At 56.1% G+C, this 21,273-nt stretch overlaps 1 protein-coding gene across 7 annotated transcripts; it reads right to left on the reverse strand.

Annotated features, from left to right (window-relative positions):
• Nucleotides 1-676: 676 nt before the first annotated feature.
• RAB36 (RAB36, member RAS oncogene family) lies at nucleotides 677-16,717 on the reverse strand. 7 transcript variants are annotated; one of them, XM_058531975.1, is made up of 11 exons: nucleotides 16,508-16,717; nucleotides 15,875-15,955; nucleotides 12,834-12,925; nucleotides 10,832-10,897; nucleotides 10,257-10,358; nucleotides 7,979-8,043; nucleotides 6,332-6,387; nucleotides 5,540-5,617; nucleotides 5,067-5,157; nucleotides 3,398-3,495; nucleotides 2,740-2,878 (listed from the first exon to the last, which is right to left on the reverse strand). In XM_058531975.1, exons 2-11 carry the CDS (start codon nucleotides 15,941-15,943, stop codon nucleotides 2,810-2,812), a joined length of 786 nt encoding a protein of 261 aa, XP_058387958.1. In that variant the 5' UTR covers nucleotides 15,944-15,955; nucleotides 16,508-16,717; the 3' UTR covers nucleotides 2,740-2,809. The 7 variants fall into 7 exon arrangements, 6 of the variants coding, with proteins under 6 accessions (XP_058387961.1, XP_058387958.1, XP_058387956.1 ...); XM_058531973.1 differs by having other exon boundaries at nucleotides 3,376-3,495; XR_009216885.1 differs by having other exon boundaries at nucleotides 2,832-2,878; nucleotides 5,067-5,198.
• Between the last annotated feature and the right edge of the window lie 4,556 nt (nucleotides 16,718-21,273).

Below are 21,273 nucleotides of genomic sequence, written 5' to 3' on the forward strand. Positions count from 1 at the left end.
CACACAGGATTGTTCCCCAGGCAGGTCTATGGTTCGAGCAGGGGGCATCTTGGATCAGAGTGAAATACGTCTGCTGGGAGTAGCCAGCAACCTTCCTGCCTCCCTTACACATCTACTGAGCACCTATCGTGGGCCCTTCCTCCAGGAGGTGCTGGGGAGATGAGGTCACAAGGTCACCATCCTGGCTCTTGAGGTCCCACGAGTAGGGGAGAAAGCCCAGAGATGGACCACCACACCCAAAGGTATCAAGTGCTGCAAGAGTTGTGGGGGTGCCCACAAAGTCCTCCTGGAGCAGAGGCACCTGAGCCACAGGGCCCGGAACAGGGCCCGGCACCTGTGAAGACTGCGTCATGACAGGAGCGGAGGGGCCTGAGGACAGGGGCTGGAGCATGGGGGCCCTGCGGGGCGGGCCAGGGACTGTGAGGAGCCGCGAACGCCAGGCAAGAGCAGGGCGGGCTCAGAGAGCAGGGAGGCGGGGGACAGGGCAGAGGGACAAGCCGTTTCTGAAGCACTTGCACGCGGTCCTGGGTCTCTGCAGAAATTTACGGCCTAATTGTGAGGTGTTTGCTGGGAATGTCTTTGGTGACTTGTCCTATCAGTGGGACCACACTGAAGTGATACCGATGGAGGAGACGCCACATCAACGGTGGGAAACAACTGAGCACACACAGCGGGCAACACGGGGAGAGTTTAATAAAGGGCCATTTACAGAGGGTGGGAGCACAGGAGACAGCATGTTTCTAGCCGAGGAGCTAGTAATAGCAGGGCATCATTACTGCACCCTCCTCCCCGTCCTGGGCCTGAAGGGGAGAGGGGAGGAGCCATGGAGAGCGCCAGACCACTGTGGCGGGCTCTTCCATCCTGCGACACTTCCTGCCGTGTGCTGCAAACCTGGTCCTGACGTACCCCCAATGCGGCCTGCCACCCAAGACTGTGTCCAGTGGACTGAGCCGGGGCCACAGTCCACAGAAGGGCCAGCAAGGCCCCTTTGGGGAATCTGGAGTGTGCAAAGCTGTAATCACAAGGATGGTCACTGTGGCACCTTGGTAAAAGCTAAAAGCTGGACACAAACCAAATGGCCCACATACGGGGCAGGGTAGGCGGACTATGGGCCAGCCACACGAAGGATAACTGGCAGCTGCCAAAGGAACCAGCAGGCTCAGCGTGCGCCCACAGTGAGGGCTCCTCGGCAGGTCATCAAAAACGCAGGCTGCCTGGCAGCAGGTGTGGCGAGAGGTCATTCTGTTTAAACAGCAAATAAGCTCGTGTAGAAACAGTCTGGAAGGAATCCTACCAGCTGTTAACGCTTCCTTCCAGGGAGTGCCACTGACTGGAGGGGGACTTCCACTTTGCATTTTATACAAAGCTTTGCACTGTCTTGTTTTACAATAAGCATGAACGTAATTGCTTTAAGAATGATTTATATAAAGAAGTATTTTTTCATATCTATAAAAAAAGAGAGCTAAAAATGTGGTGAAAGGGGAATGAACAGAAGATGCCAGTGTTCCTCTGCAATGATATTTGGCAATCGCTGTGAGCCGATGAGCATCCACCGGGCGCCTGCAGTGTGCCAGGCACTGTTTGAGACACCGGGAGACGGCGCTGACCAGCAAGGCTGCCCAAAAAACCCTAGCTGTCTACAAGAAGCAGGTGGGAGGCCAGACGTGCCCACCAGCCTATGGCACGAGGTGGGCGAGGATGAGAGGGCAAACCCAGGGCTGTGGGGTGTGGGGCGGGTTGGGGAGCAACATGATGGGCATGGAGGAGGGCAGGGCACTCTGGGCGGGAACTGGGGAGGGGAGGAGTGTGCAGGAGTGGGTGGTGGAGACAGGGAGCACGCTAGACTCCGGAGGACTTTGGATGTCCTCCAAAGATGCGTCCTGGACCATCACAAAGGTCCTGACAAGAAAGGCCCAGCGCTTTCTTGGCCCCAGGCCCTTCCTGTGCAGCCTGGTGGGAGAGAGAGGTGGTGGGGGCAACAGTGGGTGCCAGGCCAGGAGAGTCTGGGTGACTGCTGCTGGTGGCAGAGCCAGGCAGTGACACGTACATGGGATGTAGCAGCAAGTTCCCCCTGGGACAGTTGGGCAGTCTTCCTCCTGCAGCACGACTGGGGAAATTCACTGTCCAGGTGGGCACGACTGGCCTATTCTGCCTATCCTCGCCCACTGACCAGGAGGGCAGGACCTGGCGATCATGGGGGAGCCAGAGACAGTCCCCCGGCTAGAAGGGGCCTGAGAGACCTTCTCGTCCATCCTCCTCCAGAGAGGCAGGGCTGTCCAGGGACCTCATGAGTCTGTGGCAGAGGGAGAGTGGACAGTGAGGTCTGGGGCTCCGAGGCCCAGAACTGCAAGTCCTGTTGATGACAGAAAAGGCCCAAGCAGGGATGGTAGGTGGGTATTCCCTCATGGCCAACTCTGATAAGTCCTGCTTGCCTGCACCACTGAGATGAGAAGGATTCTGAGGCCAACTCAGGAAAGCTGGGGAAGAGTGTCCAAGTGGACTGCTGATGTGTGCTGAGGGCGAGGGCTGTGGGCCATGGGGCACAAGTGTCTCAAGGCCAGAGGGGACTGTCTGGCAACTCTGGAGGTGTGACTGGTCTTCCAGATGATCACCACAGTGCTCCCACCAACTGGACAGTGTTGGGGGGCCTTTCCTGGCTCCTGAGCCACTAAACAGAAGTGGCTGAGTGCTGGGGCTCAGCACAGTGGGTGGACAGTCACGTTGCAGAGCTTGGGATCCACGTCACCCCTCCAGTCACGGAAGGCACTGTCTGTGCGCGTGTGGGGAGTGGAGGCCTCTGACGCAGGCCTCAGCTAACAGCAACCCAGGGCGGAGGGCCTCTTGCTCTCCTGGGTCTCGGGTGGACTTCCCTCCACTCCTGCAGGGAGGGGAGAAGTCACTGGGTGTCAACCAAGCACTTGCAGCTGACACTGGGCAGGCCCCCCGCTGCGACCCACTGGTGACTCTGCCAGCCAGAGCCGTGAGCTTCAACTGCTGGGCCTCTCGTTCAAGGCCTGATGACCTGGCACAGGCTGAGAGGCCCAGGATGCATTCTGGTGGTGGGACAGAGTGGGCAACGGCACAGACTAGGAGAGCCAAAGCCAGGACACGTCCACGGAGCCCAGGAAGCCCAGCCTGGCCCATGAGGAGGCTGCCAGCAGGACAAGGAGAGCCAGGGAGGGAGTCTGGGCTGGCAGGCAGGGTCAGGGAGGCTACAGGCCCGAGGTCAGAGTGAGGGGAGAAAGGACAGCCCAGAGAGGACAGCAGGGGGTGACAAGTCAAGGGAATGGCTGCGTCTCGGGACGGGAGGATGGTGGATGTGGATCTCAGGCCGCAGGCCTGCTCCCCAGCCCCGAGCCAGCCGCCTGTACGCACGGATGAGGTCTCCGTCGCCGACCTGGTGCCGGGCGCTGCTCCTCCTCTCCAGATCCTGCAGCACCGACTGCTCGAACGCTAGGGCAGCCACGCGGCTGAAGAAAGCCTTCACGTTCTCCCCTGCGGGCCCACGGGACACTGTGACCCCGTCCGCCTCTGCCCTTGCCCGCACGCGCATTTGGGTGGGAGCTGGGGGGTGTGGGGGCCAGGGTGGCCCACCTCTGGGCTGCCCAGGGCAGCAGAGTGAGGGAAGGGGCTGGCCTGGCTTCCCACCTGGCTCCAGCCTCCTCTCAACCCAGATATCTGCCCCAGCCGCTCCCTCAGATCTCTGAGCCTTGGTTTCCCAGCATCTACTCTTCTAACCAGGCACTGCTGAGCACCTCCTGTAGGCCAGGCTGGGACATGTGGCGATCAGAAGGATACCTGCTCTCTTATAACTTTTGAGCACCTGTCCAGTGGGCAGCCATGAGAATTAAGGTGCCACTGGCTCCCCCTGTGGAGCCTTTGTGCATCCTCCTTCAGGTGGAGGAGGCTGCCCATCCGGGCACAGGGCTGAGCTCCAGTCCCTGGCATGCACGCTGCTCTTGTGCAGCTAGCAACCTGTACAACTGCACAGGGCAATCCTGCTTGGCCCATAGGCGGCTCTCAGTGTAAGTGCTGTTACTCTGATAAGAAAGCGGCTTCTCATAGGGCACCGGGGACACGTCAGGAGGGAGCAGAGGGAACCAGGCCTTTGGCACTACCACATTTTTGTGTTGGGCTAGAGGTGGCGCTTCCACCTGCGGCATCTATCCTCAGTGCTCCCGCCGCCGCCTCACCCAGTCCCTGGCCAGATGTCCACTGTGGCCCCTCATCTGGGACAAGGACTACCGGGCGTAATTCCTGAGTCCTCAAGTCCCTGGGGGCTACTCTGTGCCAGGCACTGCATATTATTCCTTTCATCCCCCCAACAACCTGTGTTTTCAGTTTGTTCTTTGCTTCTCTGCATTTTCTAATATTTCACAGTGAGTATTTATGGCTTTTGTAATTTAAAACATGTTTTTCCGTTAAAAGTAAAATGAGATGAACAGCATCACCCTGCTTCCTCGAGGAGGAGGACACGGAGGCTCGGAGACGTGGCATCTTGCCGGGACCGGGTAAGCAGTGGCCTATGGGTAAAGGCGGCTCAGGGGCTTGGGCCCAGGGTGCGGGGACAGATCGGGTGGGATGTGGATGAGGGCTAGGGGACTGTGAGTGATGTTTCAGTGTCTTCCATGGTGACTCCCAGGGAAGGGACGGGAGCCCCCAGTTACCAGGCCCTTCTCTGTACCTGGTGGTCCTCCCACCTGGCACCCACAGGTCAGGGGCAGGACAGTGCAGTGTTACAGGAGAGGGCTGCATTCCAGCTCCAGCCCTGCCACTTCCTCCCTGTGACCCTGGAAGTGACTTCACAGGGATAAAATGGACCTGCCTCATGGGCAGGGGGTGGTTTCGTTAGAGAACACGGTGGCACAGGGCCAGGTATCACTATTCCTATCGTCCCCGAGGCAGGGCTCCCAGTCCCCCCTAGAGACAAGGAGATTCCACTCAGACAGCATGCTCCAGCACAGCTAGCTGTGACACGGGCACACCATAGAGTCGCAGAAGGAAACACGCGAGCCTCCCACTGCTGGCCCCATGCCCACCATGGTGACAGCCCCGCGCCCACTCACCCGTCTTGGCTGACACCGACCAGTACTCGGCCTGCATCTCGTTGGCCAGGCGCACGGCCTCCGCTTCCGCCTGCTCACACGCCGTCCCTGCCTGGGAGAAGCGGCCCTGCTGACCCAGCTTCCCGGGCCCTCCTGCGGGAAGGTGCCTGGGGTAGGTGGCTGCCTGCTTCCCACTGTGCCTCCTCCCTCCCCCTCTCCCCCTGGACTGGGGAGCCCCATGCAAGGGTGGGGGATGCCTGCCCGGGGGTGAGACCCCAGCGGTCCCAGACAAGTCTGAGTGCCAGCTGTCCCTCTCTGATGAGACAAGCACAGGCCACTCAAGTGCCCCTAACTTTCCACTCCTGGGCCTGCGGTCTTCAAATTCCCATCTAGGCATGTTAGAATCCCCCTCCATCCCCCAAGCTTGGGCTGAAAGCCAGACGCATTTTCTGGAGGGCCAGGCTGCCCCAGGCCTTCAGCTCTGCTCTGCTCACCAGAAGGTCCTTCTTGGTTCCCACTAGGAACACAAAGCAGGAGCCCGGCTCGTTCTCCCTCAGTGCATCTGCCAGCCACTGCCTGGAATGCACAGAGGGGAGACACGCTGAGGGACGGCACCCACCCATCTAGAGGGGCCCGGGGACAGGGGTGCAGACCCAGGTCCTCCCTAGGGCTGGGAGCACTGAGCCAGGAGGTGTAGGGAGGGCACCTTGACCCACCATCGCCCCAGCCTCCCTCACAGGGTTTGGGAGATGCTGGATGCGAATGCCCCAAACAAAAGCGAGGTGAAGGGGGCTTTGGTCCATTAGCTGGGCGATTCTCAGCAGAAGCAGGATGCCTCCTGGAATTGGTCATGTGGCCAGCTCTCTTCACCAGCGCTCTGCCCAAGACAGCAAGTGCCAAATCACGTCCCTTCAGACAGGACCAGCTAGGTACTTTGCAGGGCCCAGGACAAAGTGAAAATGCGAGGTCCCTCATCCAACAAGTATTAAGGCTTTCAAGACGGCAACAGCAGAGCATTAAAGCGAGTGCAGGCCCTCCTGAGCGCCGGCCCCCATGTGACTGCGTTGGCTGCGCCCTGAGCTGGCCCTGCCCTCAGCAGACAGGCGCAAATCTTGAAGGATAACGAGGAGACTGGATAGTACATGGCCTGTGGGCAGTCAGTTCTGACAAGCGATCTGGTCACTCACACCCACCATCGGGGGCCCAGCCCATGGGCCCAGGGTTGGGGATCCCTGCCAGGCAGCTTCCTGAGCCCAGGGGGACCCTAGGGGAGGCAAAGCCCAGACTTGCCTGGTGTGCTCCAGAGTCTGCGCGTCAGTGAGGTCAAAGGCCGTGATGATCACTGCACACATGCAGAAAAGCCACAACCAGGTCAGAGACAGGTGAGGCAAACATGGTGGGGTCCCCTCGGGCAGCTCCCTGCTCCCCAGGAGGAGCCCAGAGAGGAGCCCAGCTCCTGCAGAAATGCTGGGTGGCCCCTCAGACACTCAGCCCTGGAACCCACGAAGGAGGCTGGGAAGGAGACACCCATGGCTGCCCCTCAGGACCCTCTCCCACCTCCCTCTCCCACTCACACCCAGCCTCCCAGCCACAGTGGGGAATCCAGGGGGCAAGATGAGGTGGGTATGGAGCTCGTGGGCTCCTGTGTTCAAATCTCTCCTCTGCCATTGATGGCTAAGGGAGCTTGAGTGAGGGCCTTAACCACTGAGAGCCTCAGTTTCCCCATCTGTGACATGGTGAGACGATACCTCTAGCTCTGAGGGTTGCTTGAGGATTAAGCAAGAGCAGCTATTCTAAAAGCTCTGAGTGCCGGGCCTGATGCGGGGCAGACTTTCCACCACAGCAGCTACGGCTGTGAAGGTGATTAGCGACAACCAGCTTTGGGGAAACAACTTCTGGGGAGCTGGGGGCTGGCGCAGAAAACTGGGAGATACAGCCCCCTCGGCTCCTCTTGTCACTGGTCCTGAGTGGCCAGGACCCTGCTGGAGTCCTGAGGGGAGCCCCACTTGGAGGACATTCCAGAAAGGCCTGCTGTCTACTGGCCCCCGATGGTATGAGCAGGGCTGGACAGGGCCTTCCTCTGCTCCTTGGCTGAAGGCTGCAGGAGCGCCGCCCAGTGGAGGGGAGTGGAAGTGAAGGAGGAAACTGAGGAAGGGCAGGATGGTGGCCTGGGGATGCTGTTTGCAGGGGTGTGCTGTGCCTTACATCGCTTATCCCCAGGAGGTGTCATCCCCCCAGAGAAGAGAAAGGCCACAGTGGACGTGGCAGAGCTGAATTTTAACCCACGGTGGAGAGGCTCATGGTTTGTTTCCTGTCTTTGCTTTTTTCAAATCTTAACGAAAATGTTGATGTTTTACACTAGTTCTGTGTAGACATAGCTGTGCCTCATAATCTGATCCTGATTTGGGTTACTGTGGATATTTCTCTTCCACCTCCCACTGAAACCTCTTTCTGTCTTCTTCCTGGGACGGGGGGCTGGAGTAGGGAGCTTATGCTGATGCTGCCCGGTGTCCTCCCCCCACTGCCCCCGCCTGGGGGTGAAGTCCTCCGGTGGTCACCTCCGCTCCTCCCCTCAGGCCTAGCCTCTCTCCCACCTCCTCCTGGAGTTGTCTCTGCACTTCTTTTCTGGGCTCACTGGACACGCACTTCCCCCTCTGAGTGTCTTTCTGAGCTGAAACTGGGGCTGAGCCTTACATGGAGCACCCACCAGCCCGGGGTCCCTAAAGGGTGTGACTGCCGAGGCCAGCACCGGCCCTGGCTGGAAGGCAGCTTCTCCGTCCCAGAGAACTGGCCCAGGGGGTGTTCTGAGTGGTGTTCAGAGGACACACTGGCGCCTGCACAGAGCACCGGCACTTCTCATTGTGGAGTCCAGGGGGGAGCCCCCTGCTGCACGTGCTTGAGGGCCCCACGACTGCCATCAGCCAGCTGCTCACCCTGGGCACCCCTGTAGTAGGCGGATGCGATGCACTTGAACTTCTCTTGCCCTGCTGTGTCCCAGCTGTGTGGTGGCAGAGAGAGAAAGGGAAACAGAGAGATGGCAGATTAAGCGACTGCAGTGGTCTGAGCCAGCAGGATGGGGGACAAGGGGCAGGCAGATCCGAGGGCCCATGGCAGCTGCATGGACTTCAGGAAGTGCCTGCTGCCAGCCAGCCGTCCCTCAGCCCCCAATTCCTTATGATCCCTTCCTAGGGTGCCCCACAGGGGAATTCCCTGGCTGGATTCACCATGCCCACAGGGGAGGGACACAGCCTTGGGAGTTCCACTGCCCAGATAAAGGGAGTTGTAGCTCAGTCCCTCTGACCATGCCACTCAAAAAGAGAATATGCTCCCTGATGTGCTTGCTCTGAAGATGTGGAAGGCCACCTGCAGAAGAGGCCCTGTGAGTAGGACTGGGGCTCCAGGCCAAGCCGCCAGCTGTGGCTCTGCACTTGGTCATGTGTCACCGAGCCATGGCTTCACATTCCTCACTGCAGCGGAGGGGAAGCTCACCTCCCCAGGTGGGGGGAGGGGGTGTCTAACAGGGACACGGTTTGCATCTCCTGGGTGATTCTGATCAGTTAGTTCTGGCTCTCTGGAGAAGCTGAGTCCTGGCTCCATGGAAAAGAATGCAACAATCGATTAATGATGTCTGCCATGGGCACAGTATAGTAGAGTGGGGTGCACATGCTGAGATCTACCAGTCCTGGTTTAGAACCAGAGAGGAGAAAAATAGGTAAGACTGAGTCTGAAAATCCATCTCTTTTTAAAGCTCAACAGATCAAAATTTAACTTTTCTCAGTAAACTGAAAAGTAGATAAGCCATGAATAAGACATCAACAGTCTGAAATTTTCTCAAGTGATCGAGCATGATGCCGAACTTTTTGACACTATTCTTTCATTAATTCATTCATATTTTCTTTCACATATCTGAAGATGACTCTGGGTGGGGAGCTGGGAGGGTAGCCTAGAGGTAGGGACACTTGGGTGGCTGGCAATGGCCTCAAGGTAGGACAATGAGAGGCCAAGCCACGACAGCATCCCTGTCTTGTCCTGGGCCCTCTAATTCCATATGGCCTATGGCCACATGTGAACCCAGCCACAGGCCACTCTCTGCACAGCTCTTTGCTCTTCTCAGCTCTCCTGGCTCTAAATCCCCTCGGTCCTGCAGCCTTGCATTTTCACAGCCTCTTCTGCTCTGGTTTGACCCTGTACTCTCCCTTGAGCGAGATTCAGTGGCACCATCTTACTCCAGACTGCACTGGGGCTGTCCTCAAAGAAGGGGGCACTGTCTTGACAGAGTTAGGAGCTGAGGTCCACGAGACGCTGAGCTCCATCCTGATTACCATGGATCCCCAGGCCCAGCCCAGGCAGGGCATGGAGGATTGAGCATGAAACCAGAGGAGCAGGTGTGAACCCCAGGAAGGGAAGGGAGAAAAGGACCAGGACAGGGGCCTGGTGAATGCCAGCAGGAAAGTGGGGGGCAGAGGCAGCCACGAAGGAGAGTGATGAGGGGGAAGGGTCCACACAGGAGGGCCTGGGATGGGAGGGAGCCATGCAGGAGAGGGCAGGGCTGGAGATGTGGGCAGGCCTGCAGCATCCTCCAGGTACCAGAGGAGAGGGAAGGCAAGGTCCAGAGCTCTGGTGGGAAAGCGTGAGCCTATGGGAGAGACTCTGGGCTGTTCTGAGGGAAACTAGAGGGGAGAGGCCTAAGCCAGTAGGCCACCAAGAGGCAGAGGCATGGGGTCTGGCAGGGAAGAAGACAGGGGAAGAGGCAGCGGGAGCAAAGTGAGGGCAGTAGGGTGAATTTTGGCCCATCTTCCAGATGGGAACAGAGGCTCACAGGTCTGAAGTGACTTGCCAAAGGCCACCCTGCTGGCCTGGTAAGTGAGATCACAGAGGGCCAGGCGGAGGAACAACGGGAACCCGGAGCCAGAACCTGGGGAGGTGGGGGCATCATGGGAGGATGGGGGAGGGTGGGCATGTCAGGCTATGAGGACTTTCCCAGGTCCCACAACCAACACGAGTCACCCGTCAGGACTGAGGGAGCACCCAGGGCCTCGGGGAACGAGGGACGCCCGGTTTCTCACGAGCCCCCAGGGCTGCTTGCCCAGACGGGTCCTTGCTGAGCACCACGGGGCACAGTTGAGGAGCTCGCTGCCGCCTTTCCCACGGGTCCTGGTGAAGCCTGCCCATGAGCCACACAGGGAATGGCACAACACGATGGCAACTTACATCTGGAGGCTGTAGGGAATCCCAGCGATCTCAAAGCGCTCGATTTCAAAGTCCACCCCGATGGTGGCCTTGTAGTCACGGTCAAAAACATTCTTGCAAAACCTATGGGAGCCGAGGAAGTCATGAGAGAGGCTGTGCACGAAGCTTCACTCGTGACACTGAGAGTCTGGAGGCAATGACAAGTCCACCTGCAGGGAATTGCTAAAGAGATGATGGTCCATGGAGAACATAGACGGACAGATGGACAGCCGATGAGAACTATGTGGGGGAAGAGAGGCTGCAGCAGCCCAGATGGCAAGCACTGCAAGTCAGGGACAGTGACAGAGAAACTGGGTATCCATTTGCAGCAAGGGCGGTGAGGTGTGAGCCCGTGGCCCCAGGGGGACAATGTGACCAATGCCAAGCTCCTGGGATGCCACTCTCCGCCCGACCCCGCCATCTCCCTGATTTCTTGCACCCCCTCCGTGGGGTGTGGTTTCCAGCAGCCACATGACCTTGACTACAACAATGTTTTCTGGGCCTCGCAGGCAAAAGTGTGACAACCTGCTGCTGGGAGGTGTGGCCGGTGGGCGCACCTGTGGATGAGGCTGGTCTTGCCCACGTAGAGATCGCCGACGACAACCACCTTGGAGAGCTTCAGCCTATCGGGAATACAGCCGTGTTGCTCTCAGGCATGGTCACAAGACATCCTCATACACACGGGCCCTTCCTTCCCTGTGCTCCCCACTCATGAGCCACCCCTCAATACTGGATACGGGATGGGCCACCTGCTGAGACACTCTGGACTGTCTATCCTCATCCCCAGCCCTCCGAGGGGAGGGTAGGAGAGCCTGCATTTGTTCTGGGGACTCTGCTGTCCCTGGGGCTGTAGCCCTGACCCCGCTGGACCCAAGTCCCTGGTGTGAGGATTAGAAACGGGCATGAGGAGAGGCTGAGGGAAGGAGCAGACGGAAGAGCCCCAGGTGGGGCTGTGTCCAAGCCGGGGGGTGCAGCCAGGAACCTGGAGCGCACTGAGGTGACACACACAGCACCAATATGCAGGGGACACAGGCACAGAGGCAGAGCTCCTGCACGTCCTACCCAGCCCTGGGGCTGTGTGCCTGATGGGCTCCTGCTTCTCACAAGCAGGGACTCACTGACCGGGGCACTACTGTCACCTGCTCCCTTGGAGGGGTCTGCAAGGGCCAGGCAGGCTGAGTGGCATGTCACAGACAGGACTCAGGTCTGTATGTCCGGGCTGTGGCTTGAGGCAAATCGGCTCTGAGGTTCTTGGGCTCTCTGGGGACCCTGTTCACCGAGGGCAGCCGCCACCTCACGCTGTGTGTGTCCTGCACTCCCCCAGCAGCTGTCCTGGGATTCGTGATGATGCTCTAAGAGTTTCTGCAGCTCATGCCAAAGCTCAACAGGTAAACATCTGACCAGACGGCAAGAGGGCACCTCTGTCACGTGTGACCTGGTGCAGCTCACCTGGCCATGTCTGTGAGGGCAGGGGCTGGGTCTACTCTGCTGCCAGGCAGCCTCTAGTTCTGGAACAGGGTGGCGCTGACTTCACTTTTCAGATGAACAAGTAAAGGTGCTGCTGAGGTATTGTGGGGGTACCCTCTGTGCCTCAGTTTCCCCACCTCCCAGCACTGCTGTGAAGGCTCAGGGAGATAATCTTCATGAAGCACCTGTATGGAACCAGCAATCCCAAATTGGTGGCCATTACTCTCATCCCACGACCACGGCTGCTTGAGCCATTCCAACCTGAGCCCTGCCTCACTTTGTGTCGCTTTGGGAACCTCAGAGCTGGGCGTCTGTTGCGGCTTCCCCATATCTCTGAGCTCAGCTGACTCCCTGGGCAGACTGTGAGCTCCTCAGGACAAGGCAAAAGCAGGCCCTTGTCCCTGCTTGTTACAAGAAGAAGTGACTGTTGCAAGATCCCTGTGCAGGCAGTGCCAGGTGCTACAGGGGCAGGAATAAGGCGGTGCCAGGTGCTGCAGGAACAGGGCGGTGCCAGGTGCTACAGGGGCAGGAATAAGGCGGTGCCAGGTGCTGCAGGAACAGGGCGGTGCCAGGTGCTTACAGGGGCAGGAATAAGGCGGTGCCAGATGCTACGGGGGCAGAGACAGGACAGACATAGCCCTGGCCTTCATGGGCTAGGTCTAGTGAGGAATCCAGACAAGCAGTCTGGCGAGCCCATGAGAGAAGTGCATGGGGCACAGGAGCACGCAGGAGGGCCGCCCCGCCCAGCTCAGGCTGGGGGCAGGGGTCGTGAGAGGGGTTCAGAGAAGGCCCCCAGACCTGACACTCTACAGAGACCTGAAAAGTAGGAAGACATTCCAGACACCAGAAATAGACATGTGCTGAGACCTCAGGCTGAAAAATCATGTGCCCAACTGACTGAGAGGAGGAAAAGCTGTTCTACAGGGCAGAGGTGTGTTAAGGACAGCCAGACAGAACTCCCGGTCGTCTTCAGTCCTGTACTGGGTTGCCTGTGTAAGTGTTTCATTTGTTCCCTCACACGTTCATTCATGCACCCATTCCTTCACGCCATCTCCCCCAACGTCCTGCACCCTGGGCTGAGGCGGCACTCACCCGATAGTGCCCATGTTCCTGTGCTGGCAGGCGGCACTGACCTGCCCGTGAAAGTGCTCCTTGAGCTGCAGGCAGGCGTCTGGCATGTACCACTGGAAAGAGACAGACAGACAGACAGGCGGGCCCATCATCCTGCGAAGCTAAGCAGGGCAGCGAGGTGGTGACTTATTTCCCAGCATTCCCTCCCTCCCGAGCCTCCAGGCTGGCAGCCTCATTAGCTTCCCCTGATCCTACTGTCACATCTGTCTCTATCTTGTCAGTAGCCTTGAGACTCCAGGGTCTTGTGAGTTCCCAGGAGCAGCAGCAGGGGACAGGCCAGACCAAAGAGCCCAGGCGGGGACTCAGCTGGTTCTCACTGCAGGCAGCTGTGCCCTTGCTGCAGGCGTGTCGCAGGCCTCTGTCATCTCTGGTCCTCTCAGGGTGAGATGAGGAGTGGGCTGTCAGGGCCCTTTTAGCTCCAAGATCTCCCCATACCTTCTGTGGATCTCTGATGCCGTTTTTGTTTAAAAAAATATGCATAGGGCCGGCCCCGTGGCTTAGCGGTTAAGTGTGCGCGCTCCGCTGCTGGCGGCCCGGGTTCGGATCCCGCGCGTGCACCGACACACTGCTTCTCCGGCCATGCTGAGGCCGCGTCCCACATACAGCAACTAGAAGGATGTGCAACTATGACATACAACTATCTACTGGGGCTTTGGGGGGAAAATAAATAAATAAATAAAATCTTTAAAAAAAAAATATGCATATAAGTGCATGGAAAATGTCCCGGACGGCACTTTCCGTCTTCCACATTTCTTGGATGCAGAACTGGGCAGTGGTTTAAGAGCACGGCCTTGGGGTCAGGGAGACCTGTGTCCACCCTTACCTGCTGTGTGACCCTGGGAAGTTGCCTAATATGTCTGAACTTTAATTTCCTTGTCTATAAAACCTCACAGACTTGGGGGCAAAAAATGAGATACTCTTTGTAAAGCCATCAGCACAGAGCCAGCCTAGCACACACTAAGAGCTCAACAAACGTCCACAGCTATTAGGACGCTGTGACACGTGTCAAATGCACATTTGTTTTATAATTAGAAAAAATGAGTAAAGGGAGTAAAGGGAAGGACTTGCCCCACCTGACTGCAAATTTCCCAGGTCTGAAGTGGTGTGACCCTGGGGCACAGGATGAACTTGGCCAGCAGTGGCCTATGACCCCTAACTGCCACAGGCAGTCGGGGGAGAATCTCACCTTCTGTGGAAACAGCACAGATGCCCCAGGCTGCTTCCTAGGGTAGTGGAAAGGCGGAGCTTTGGAGTCAGCCAGAGTCAAGTCCTGGCTGGGTCAAGTCCCGGCTCCACCAAGCCCAGCTGTGTGACCTCAAGCAGCCCTCCCTACCTCTCCGAGCCTCCCTGTTCTGCTCTGTAAACAGGATCCTTCATCCCACGAGACCTGGACTGTTTTGTGCCAATCACGCTTCCCTTCCTTTTGGCTCATTAAACACTAGTCTCCGTCATTCCTGGTTGCCACTGTCAAGCTCTGTAGGGAAGCAATTGCCTGGGCCTCTAAGGAGATGGAAAATCCTGGGAGAATTGTCCACGAGTCTGAGGCACCAAGGCTTTCTCTGTGGCTGTGTGGAGAAAGAACTCCAGGGGGGACGCAGAAGACAGGGGAGGAGGAATGACTGCAGACCCCAAATCCCAGAGCTGACGGTCACCTCCTTCCTCCCTACCAGCCTGGGCACAGAATTCAAAAGATACACAGGCCTCTCTGTGGAGCGGATTTCTCCCTCCACGCCAGTCCCAAGCCACATGGAGGCAACCACTGACAGCAGGATCTTACGTATCTTTCCAGAGGTATTTTCTGCATGTATAAGCAAACACATACATTTCTTTTCTCCCCTCTCCTTTTTTCGCACACAAGAGTGCACTACACACATGCTCCATTCCTTGCATTTTCACTTAAAGATTTACTTGGGGGGCCGGCCCCGTGGCTTAGCGGTTAAGTGCGTGCGCTCCGCTACTGGCGGCCCAGGGTTCGGATCCCGGGCACGCACCGACGCACCGCTTCTCCGGCCATGCTGAGGCCGCGTCCCACATGCAGCAACTAGAAGGATGTGCAACTGTGACGTACAACTATCTACTGGGGCTTTGGGGGAGGAAAAAAAGGAGGAGGATTGGCAATAGATGTTAGCTCAGAGCCGGTCTTCCTCAGCAAAAAGAGGAGGATTAGCACGGATGTTAGCTCAGGGCTGATCTTCTTCACAAAAAAAAAAAAAAAAAAAAGATTTACTTGGGCTCTCATCGCACTTGTTTTTCCTCATGTCTGTGTCAGGAAGTAGCATTTTGCTGTCTAAGCAGCCCCTGTCTGAGGATATTTATATTGTGTCTGACCTTCTGCTTTATAAATTGCTGCAATGCCTGGCCTCAAATGGCTGGATCAGAAGGTAGGGGCATCTGCAGTGCTGGGAAATAATGTCCCACTGCCTTTAAGGAGGTTGTACTGATTTGCATTCCCGGCTGTGATTAATAACGGATTTTAATACAGATGGAAGAGAGCGGTGAGTTTTCAGCAGGAACCAAAGGCAGAATGGTAAGCGGGGAGAACCCTGGATATGGTGTCAGGAAACCGGAGTGCGACCACAGCGACCACAACTCAGGCAAGGGAGCTCCAGTTTACCATGAGCTACACACCCGATGTGAGAGGAATTATCCTTGTGTATCAGTGGCTCTGAGAGGTTGAGTAACTTGCCCACAGTCACAGAGCTTAATGACAGAGTCAGGATTCACACCAGGACTGTGTGGCTGCAGAGTCTATGCCCTTAACCTTCATGCCATACTGCCTCTTGGTGTCACCCTTAACTTGCTGGCCCAACTTGGGCAAGTCAATGCCAAGTACCCCAGCTTCTCGAGAAGTCTGGTAACTCCCTGGGGTCTGTGGGCGAGGGACTGGCCTCCCTAGTTCACCTGCCTTGTTTCTGGTGGGGAGTGCAGGTGGGGGAGCTGGATGTGGACATAGTGTCAGGAGAGCAGTGCACACATAATGGGCTGGCCTAGTGACTCTCTACCTTAGGGAAGCTGGTGATGACGCGGTCCCGGCTCACAGGGGGCCCAAAAGGCATCAGGGAGGACCTCATCCTTCCAGAGTCCTGTGGACCCAACATGGGAAAGAGAGTTAGGGAGCTGTGCAAATCCCTGGGGACTCACCTGCAAGTTCATGCCTAACTTTTCAGTAGCTTTAAAAACAGATCCAAGCCTCCTGCTCTGTCAGGACCTAGAGGTCATCTCTTTCACCAATTTGCAGGCAGTATTGCGGGGGGGGGGGGGGGGGGGGGGGGGGGGGGGGGGAATGAGGCCCTAGGTAGGCCGTCCCCAAACGCCCTCATCTCCCCCAGCGCTGAGCTCCTCACACCTATTCCACAGCCTTGTCTCTCCCTCTCCTGTCCGCCCCCTGCCCCCACCAGTGTGGCCTTGACCGTGGCCTGCTGTCTTCCCCAATCTGACCTGGCTCTCTTCCAGCACCAGCATGGGCCTGGCCCAGGGTGGGCGCTCAGGCAAAGAGGAGGCCCCGGGGCGCAGGCCGCGTTCAGGTCATGGCGGTGGGAGGTGGGCAGAGGACGCGGCACCCTTCTGACCACGGCGTGAGACGCGCCCCTCACTGGAGTGGGCCGAGGGTGGGACAGAGCGGGCAGCGGACTCACCTGCTGCGGCTGCAAAATCTCCGGACTCAGCGAGGCCTGGCCGGGTGGGGCTCGCGGCGCCGATCACCATGGCAACCGGCGCCACGAGGGACCCGCGGCGTCTGACGAATCCTGGACGACGGGGGCGGGGTCTGGGCGGGGTTCACAGCGGCGAGAGTTCACGCGCGGCCTGCTCGAGCGATCACCATAGCAACCAAAGCCTCGCGGGAGCAGCTGGCGCCTGGCAAGGCGGCCGCCGGTGCGCTGCCCGATCGCCGGCTATCATCACGGCAACGAGGGCGGGCCCGGATAGGTGGGCTCTGGGTGTGGCCAGGGCGGCCGGGGGTGGAGCCTGGGCTCCAGGGGCGGGGTCTGGGCGGGGCTGACCGTGGAGAGACTCGCATCCCGGATCTGCATGGCTGGGAGAGGTGGTGGCTCAAACTGGTAGGGATTATGCGAAGTGTTTAAGTATTTATTTTCATAATATATTAAATATTATTTTTTCTGGTTATCTAAATATTTTGTGTTTTTCTTTATATATTGGTATGGAGGGATCTTGAAGGTCCCTTGACTCCCTTGTCTCACATCCCATATGAGATCTATGAGTAAATCCTGTAGGTTCTACCCTGAAAATGTATCCAGTATCCTCTCTCTCCCTCCCACTTCCACTGGTGTCACCCTGGTCTAAGCATCATCCTCTCTCCCCTTGACTGGCCTCCCTGCTTCCACCCTTGCCCCTATCCTAGTCCTAGCTCAGCAGCCCCAGAGATCCTCCTGTTGAAACACAGATCAGATCACGTCAGTCCTCGGCTCCAAACCCTCCAGTGCCTCCTCATCTCTCTGAGATTAATAAAGTCTTTATTTTTATTTATTTGTTTTTTTGTGAGGAAGATTTGCCCTGAGCTAACATCTGTGCCAATCTTCCTCTGTTTTGTATGTGGGATGCCTCCACAGCATGGCTGATAAGTGGAGTGGGTCCGTGCCTGGGATCCGAACCCATGAACCTGGGCCACTGAAGCAGAGCATGAGGAACTTTAACCACTCAGCCATGGGGCTGGCCCTAATAAAGTCTTTAAATGGCCCAAGAGGCCCCACATTATTTGCCTCAGCTCCATTTCCTCTCTTATCTCATCTCCTACTTACCCCCACCCCATCCCACACATGCTCCACCGGCCTCCTTGCTGTTCCTCCAACACTCCAGGCACTGGGGTGTTTGCACTGGCTGTTCCCTAGGCCTGGAATACTTTTCCCCCAGATATCCACATTGCTTCCCTCCCTCACCTTCTTCAAGTTTGCTCAGCTGTCACCTCAAGATGAGGCCTTCCCTAAGCACCCTATTTACAATTGCAGCATTCTCCCCACCCCTTATTCTGCTCTATTTCTCCCAGGCACTCTCTATTTCCTAACATATTATATAACTTATCCTTTATGTTGCTTGTCCAGCTCCCTCCACTAAGAGCACTAAAAGCAGGGGATTTTGTGTTTGGTTCATCAGTGTAGTGCACTGGCCCAACAGTGGTATGTGCAGGCACTTAGTAAACGTTAAGTGAGTAAACAAATATTAAATTTTAAAAAAGGCGGAGAACAGTGTTTGAAGTATGCTGCCACAACATTAAAAAGTAAATAAATCATATTTACTTGTTTAAGTCTAGCTTATCTTTGGAAAGATACCAGTGGTTTCCACAAGTGAGGACAACCCATTGGCTGGGGACCAAGGAGGGAGGGAGACATTTTACTTTCATGCTTTTTGGATTTTCCTCTATGTGTTTTCCTCTCTCTATATTGCCTATTTGATAAATAACTCAAATGAAAATAAACAATTTGGAACACAGAGAATACAATAACATCCCCCATCGCTGGTTCTTCCAGGTCAGCCCTGATGTGTTTCGGTGTGCTTCCCTCCTTCGAGCCTTTCCCACAGACACCTCCTCCTCTGAGCAATCATCGCATTAGAGCTCTTGCTGTGGCATTGGCCTTTAATTGGAGTCCAGCACCTGCAGTGGCAAGGAATGGACAGGCCTACCATTTAGTGACCTTAATCTGCATAGTTCTGAATCTAATGATGCCTGAATATCATGTCCCTGGCTTCTAGAGCTCATTCTACAAAATTAATTTCCATAATTAATGGCTGTTTAAAAGCTGACCTGAGTCACTGAGCTCTTGAAAGCTAGTTTCTGTTTGGAGATGAGGCATGCAGGGCTAGACAGCCTCCAGAGGCACTTGTAAGAGGGTGTAATCATGAAAATGTAATCGTGAAAATGACCGCAGTTAGCTTTGGAGAGGAGGATGGGGTATGGGATAGGGAAAGAAGATGCAGGCATCGAGAATGTCCTGGTGGTGAATTCACAGGTGGTTATTATATTTTGATGTTTCACAAATTGACAAAATGCTACATATAATGTTATGTGTATATTTAAAAAGATAAAAATGAGATTGAAAAATAATAAAATTGAAAGGCAATTTAAAAAAAAAAAAAAAAAGACTGTGTAATCAGATTCTGAGAGGCCCAGGGTTCCCAGCTTTAAGAATCTACTTGATTTAGGGCCGGCCCCATGGCTTAGTGGTTAAGTGCGCGCTCTCTGCTGCTGGCGGCCCAGGTTTGGATCCCGGGCGTGCACCAACACACCACTTCTCGGGCCATGGTGAGGCCACGTCCCACACATAGCAACTAGAAGGATGTGCAACTATGACATACAACTATCTACTGGGGCTTTGGGGGAAAAAATAAATAAATAAAATTATTAAAAAAAAAAAAAAGAATCTACTTGATTCAGCTCCCTGATTTCACAGACAAGGAAACTAAGGCTCACACAGGCAAAAGGATTTGCCTAGTGAGCTAGAACTAGAATTGGAACCCAGATTTCCTGACTCCCAGCCCAGCGCTCTCCACACCAGCTTCCTAAAAACGCTAGGATGCGCTGGGTTAGAGAGACCCTTCATGACTTGGTCCTTTGAAGGACAGCAGTAGGCAGTAGGGGGCAGATCTCCACGTCACATATGTGATCCTTTGCACACAGATCTAAGTCACTTATCTTCAGTTCAAAGCTAAAGTGCTGGAGGCTGAGGCTTGGTGTCTTTGTTAGCGAGTTTCACTGCTAAGGGCTCAGGCCTAAGTTGCTGAGTTGCTCTACCTCCTCCGCTGCCTCAGTTTACCCAGCTATAAAATGGACCTGAATATCTACCTTGAGGGTTTGTTGTGAGGATCACACAAGATGCTGAAACTGCTTGATTCAAGTCCATTAACCACTCATTTGCTCTAGACTTGCTGAAAGTGTCCCGGTATATTCCTAGCACTGGGGGTGTAAACAAGACTGACATGGCCTCTACCCTCAGGGAAGCTGGAGTCTGCAGGGGGAAACAGAGAAGTAAACAGAGAATTAGGGAAGGGAAGTGTGCCAATGAGTAATTAAGGTATGGGATCACATACTAATTTGGAGTTGGAGAGAAGATAGGCTTCATGGAGGAAGTGTCCACCAAGTTGTTATAGGCAGCCCAGGCTGCAGGAAAGAGTTGGCCATTTGGGGGATTAAGAGAGAGTCCAGCATAGCTGGAAGAGGCCATCACCCAGTCCTTGAGTGGCAGGCTGGGACTTTGGACTTTGTCCTGAGACCAGTGGGGAGCCGTGGGAGGGCTTCATGCAGGTGGTGGCTGGGTCTGGCTTGTTTTCAAGAACAATTGCTCCTGCCAGCAGTGTGTTGGGTCCACTGCAGGGGCCAATCGTGTCATTACCAACCAGTCAGCCTGCAGAGGAAGGAGCATAGGCCAGGGTTACGCAGTCCTGGGATCAGGCCTGTATGATTTGGGGTTAGCTATTGAATCTCTTTGAGGTTCCTGTCCGTAAACTGGATGTTATAACCTCACGGGTTTACTCTAAGGATTAAGGCCATGCAAAGTGATCAGTACAGAGAAAGGCGTACGTAGTCACTTCCCTTCCCTTCTTTTCTGTACCGTGAACAAAGCTGAGCCTTTGTTCCTCACAGTGACCCTGTAAACTACTATTGTCGCCACTTTACAGCCAGCCCCAGCCCGGGGCTGTTCGCGCCTGCGCAGTGGGCGCCGAGTGTACGGAGGGCGGTGCTGTGGACGCCGACGGCGTCGCCTGGCAACCGCGTCGCCTGGCAACGGGCGTGCGCTACTAAGACCGCGCGCGGGGATGCAGGTGAGCAGGCTGCGGCCCGACAGGGGCCCGGGAACAGGGCCCCCCAGACTCACCCATTCCAGCTCAAACGGGGCCCGCGGCCTCACACCCCAAGGCTCTGTCATCCGCGGCCGGACTCCCGCAGGCCACGCCTCTTAGAGGAGGGCAGGACCCTGTCCCCAGCACCCATCGCTCCCTGCGAGGGAAGCCCAGGTCGAAATGGCCGCGTCCGTCCCAGCCCGGCCCCCGCTCCACCTTCCCTTGTCACCTGGTGCCCGGAATCAGAGTCCAGCTTACCTCTTTTAGTGGAGTAGATTTCTACAGGGCTGGGGCCTGTCAGTACCACTAAACGTGGTAACAACCACCAGCGCCGCCATGATAATAACCAGAGCCAACATACCCGGAGTCCTGGCGTGCCAGGCTCATGACTGTAAGTTAACATGGCAACTCTGGGAGGAGGGGAAGGAGATGCTACTATCATCTCCCTTTTGTAGCTACAGAAAGACACAGAGGAAGTAACTTGTCAAAAGCCACCCATGGCCTGTCTGTGGAGCCAGTTCTTAACTACTAAGCCACACTGCCTATAGTTGCTCATAGTGTGTGTTTGTGTGGAATCAAAATAAATCACGCTTTAACCTTAGTTCCTTTT

Source organism: Diceros bicornis, chromosome 35 (genome assembly GCF_020826845.1).
Source record: "Diceros bicornis minor isolate mBicDic1 chromosome 35, mDicBic1.mat.cur, whole genome shotgun sequence".
NCBI classification, from domain to species: domain Eukaryota; kingdom Metazoa; phylum Chordata; class Mammalia; order Perissodactyla; family Rhinocerotidae; genus Diceros; species Diceros bicornis.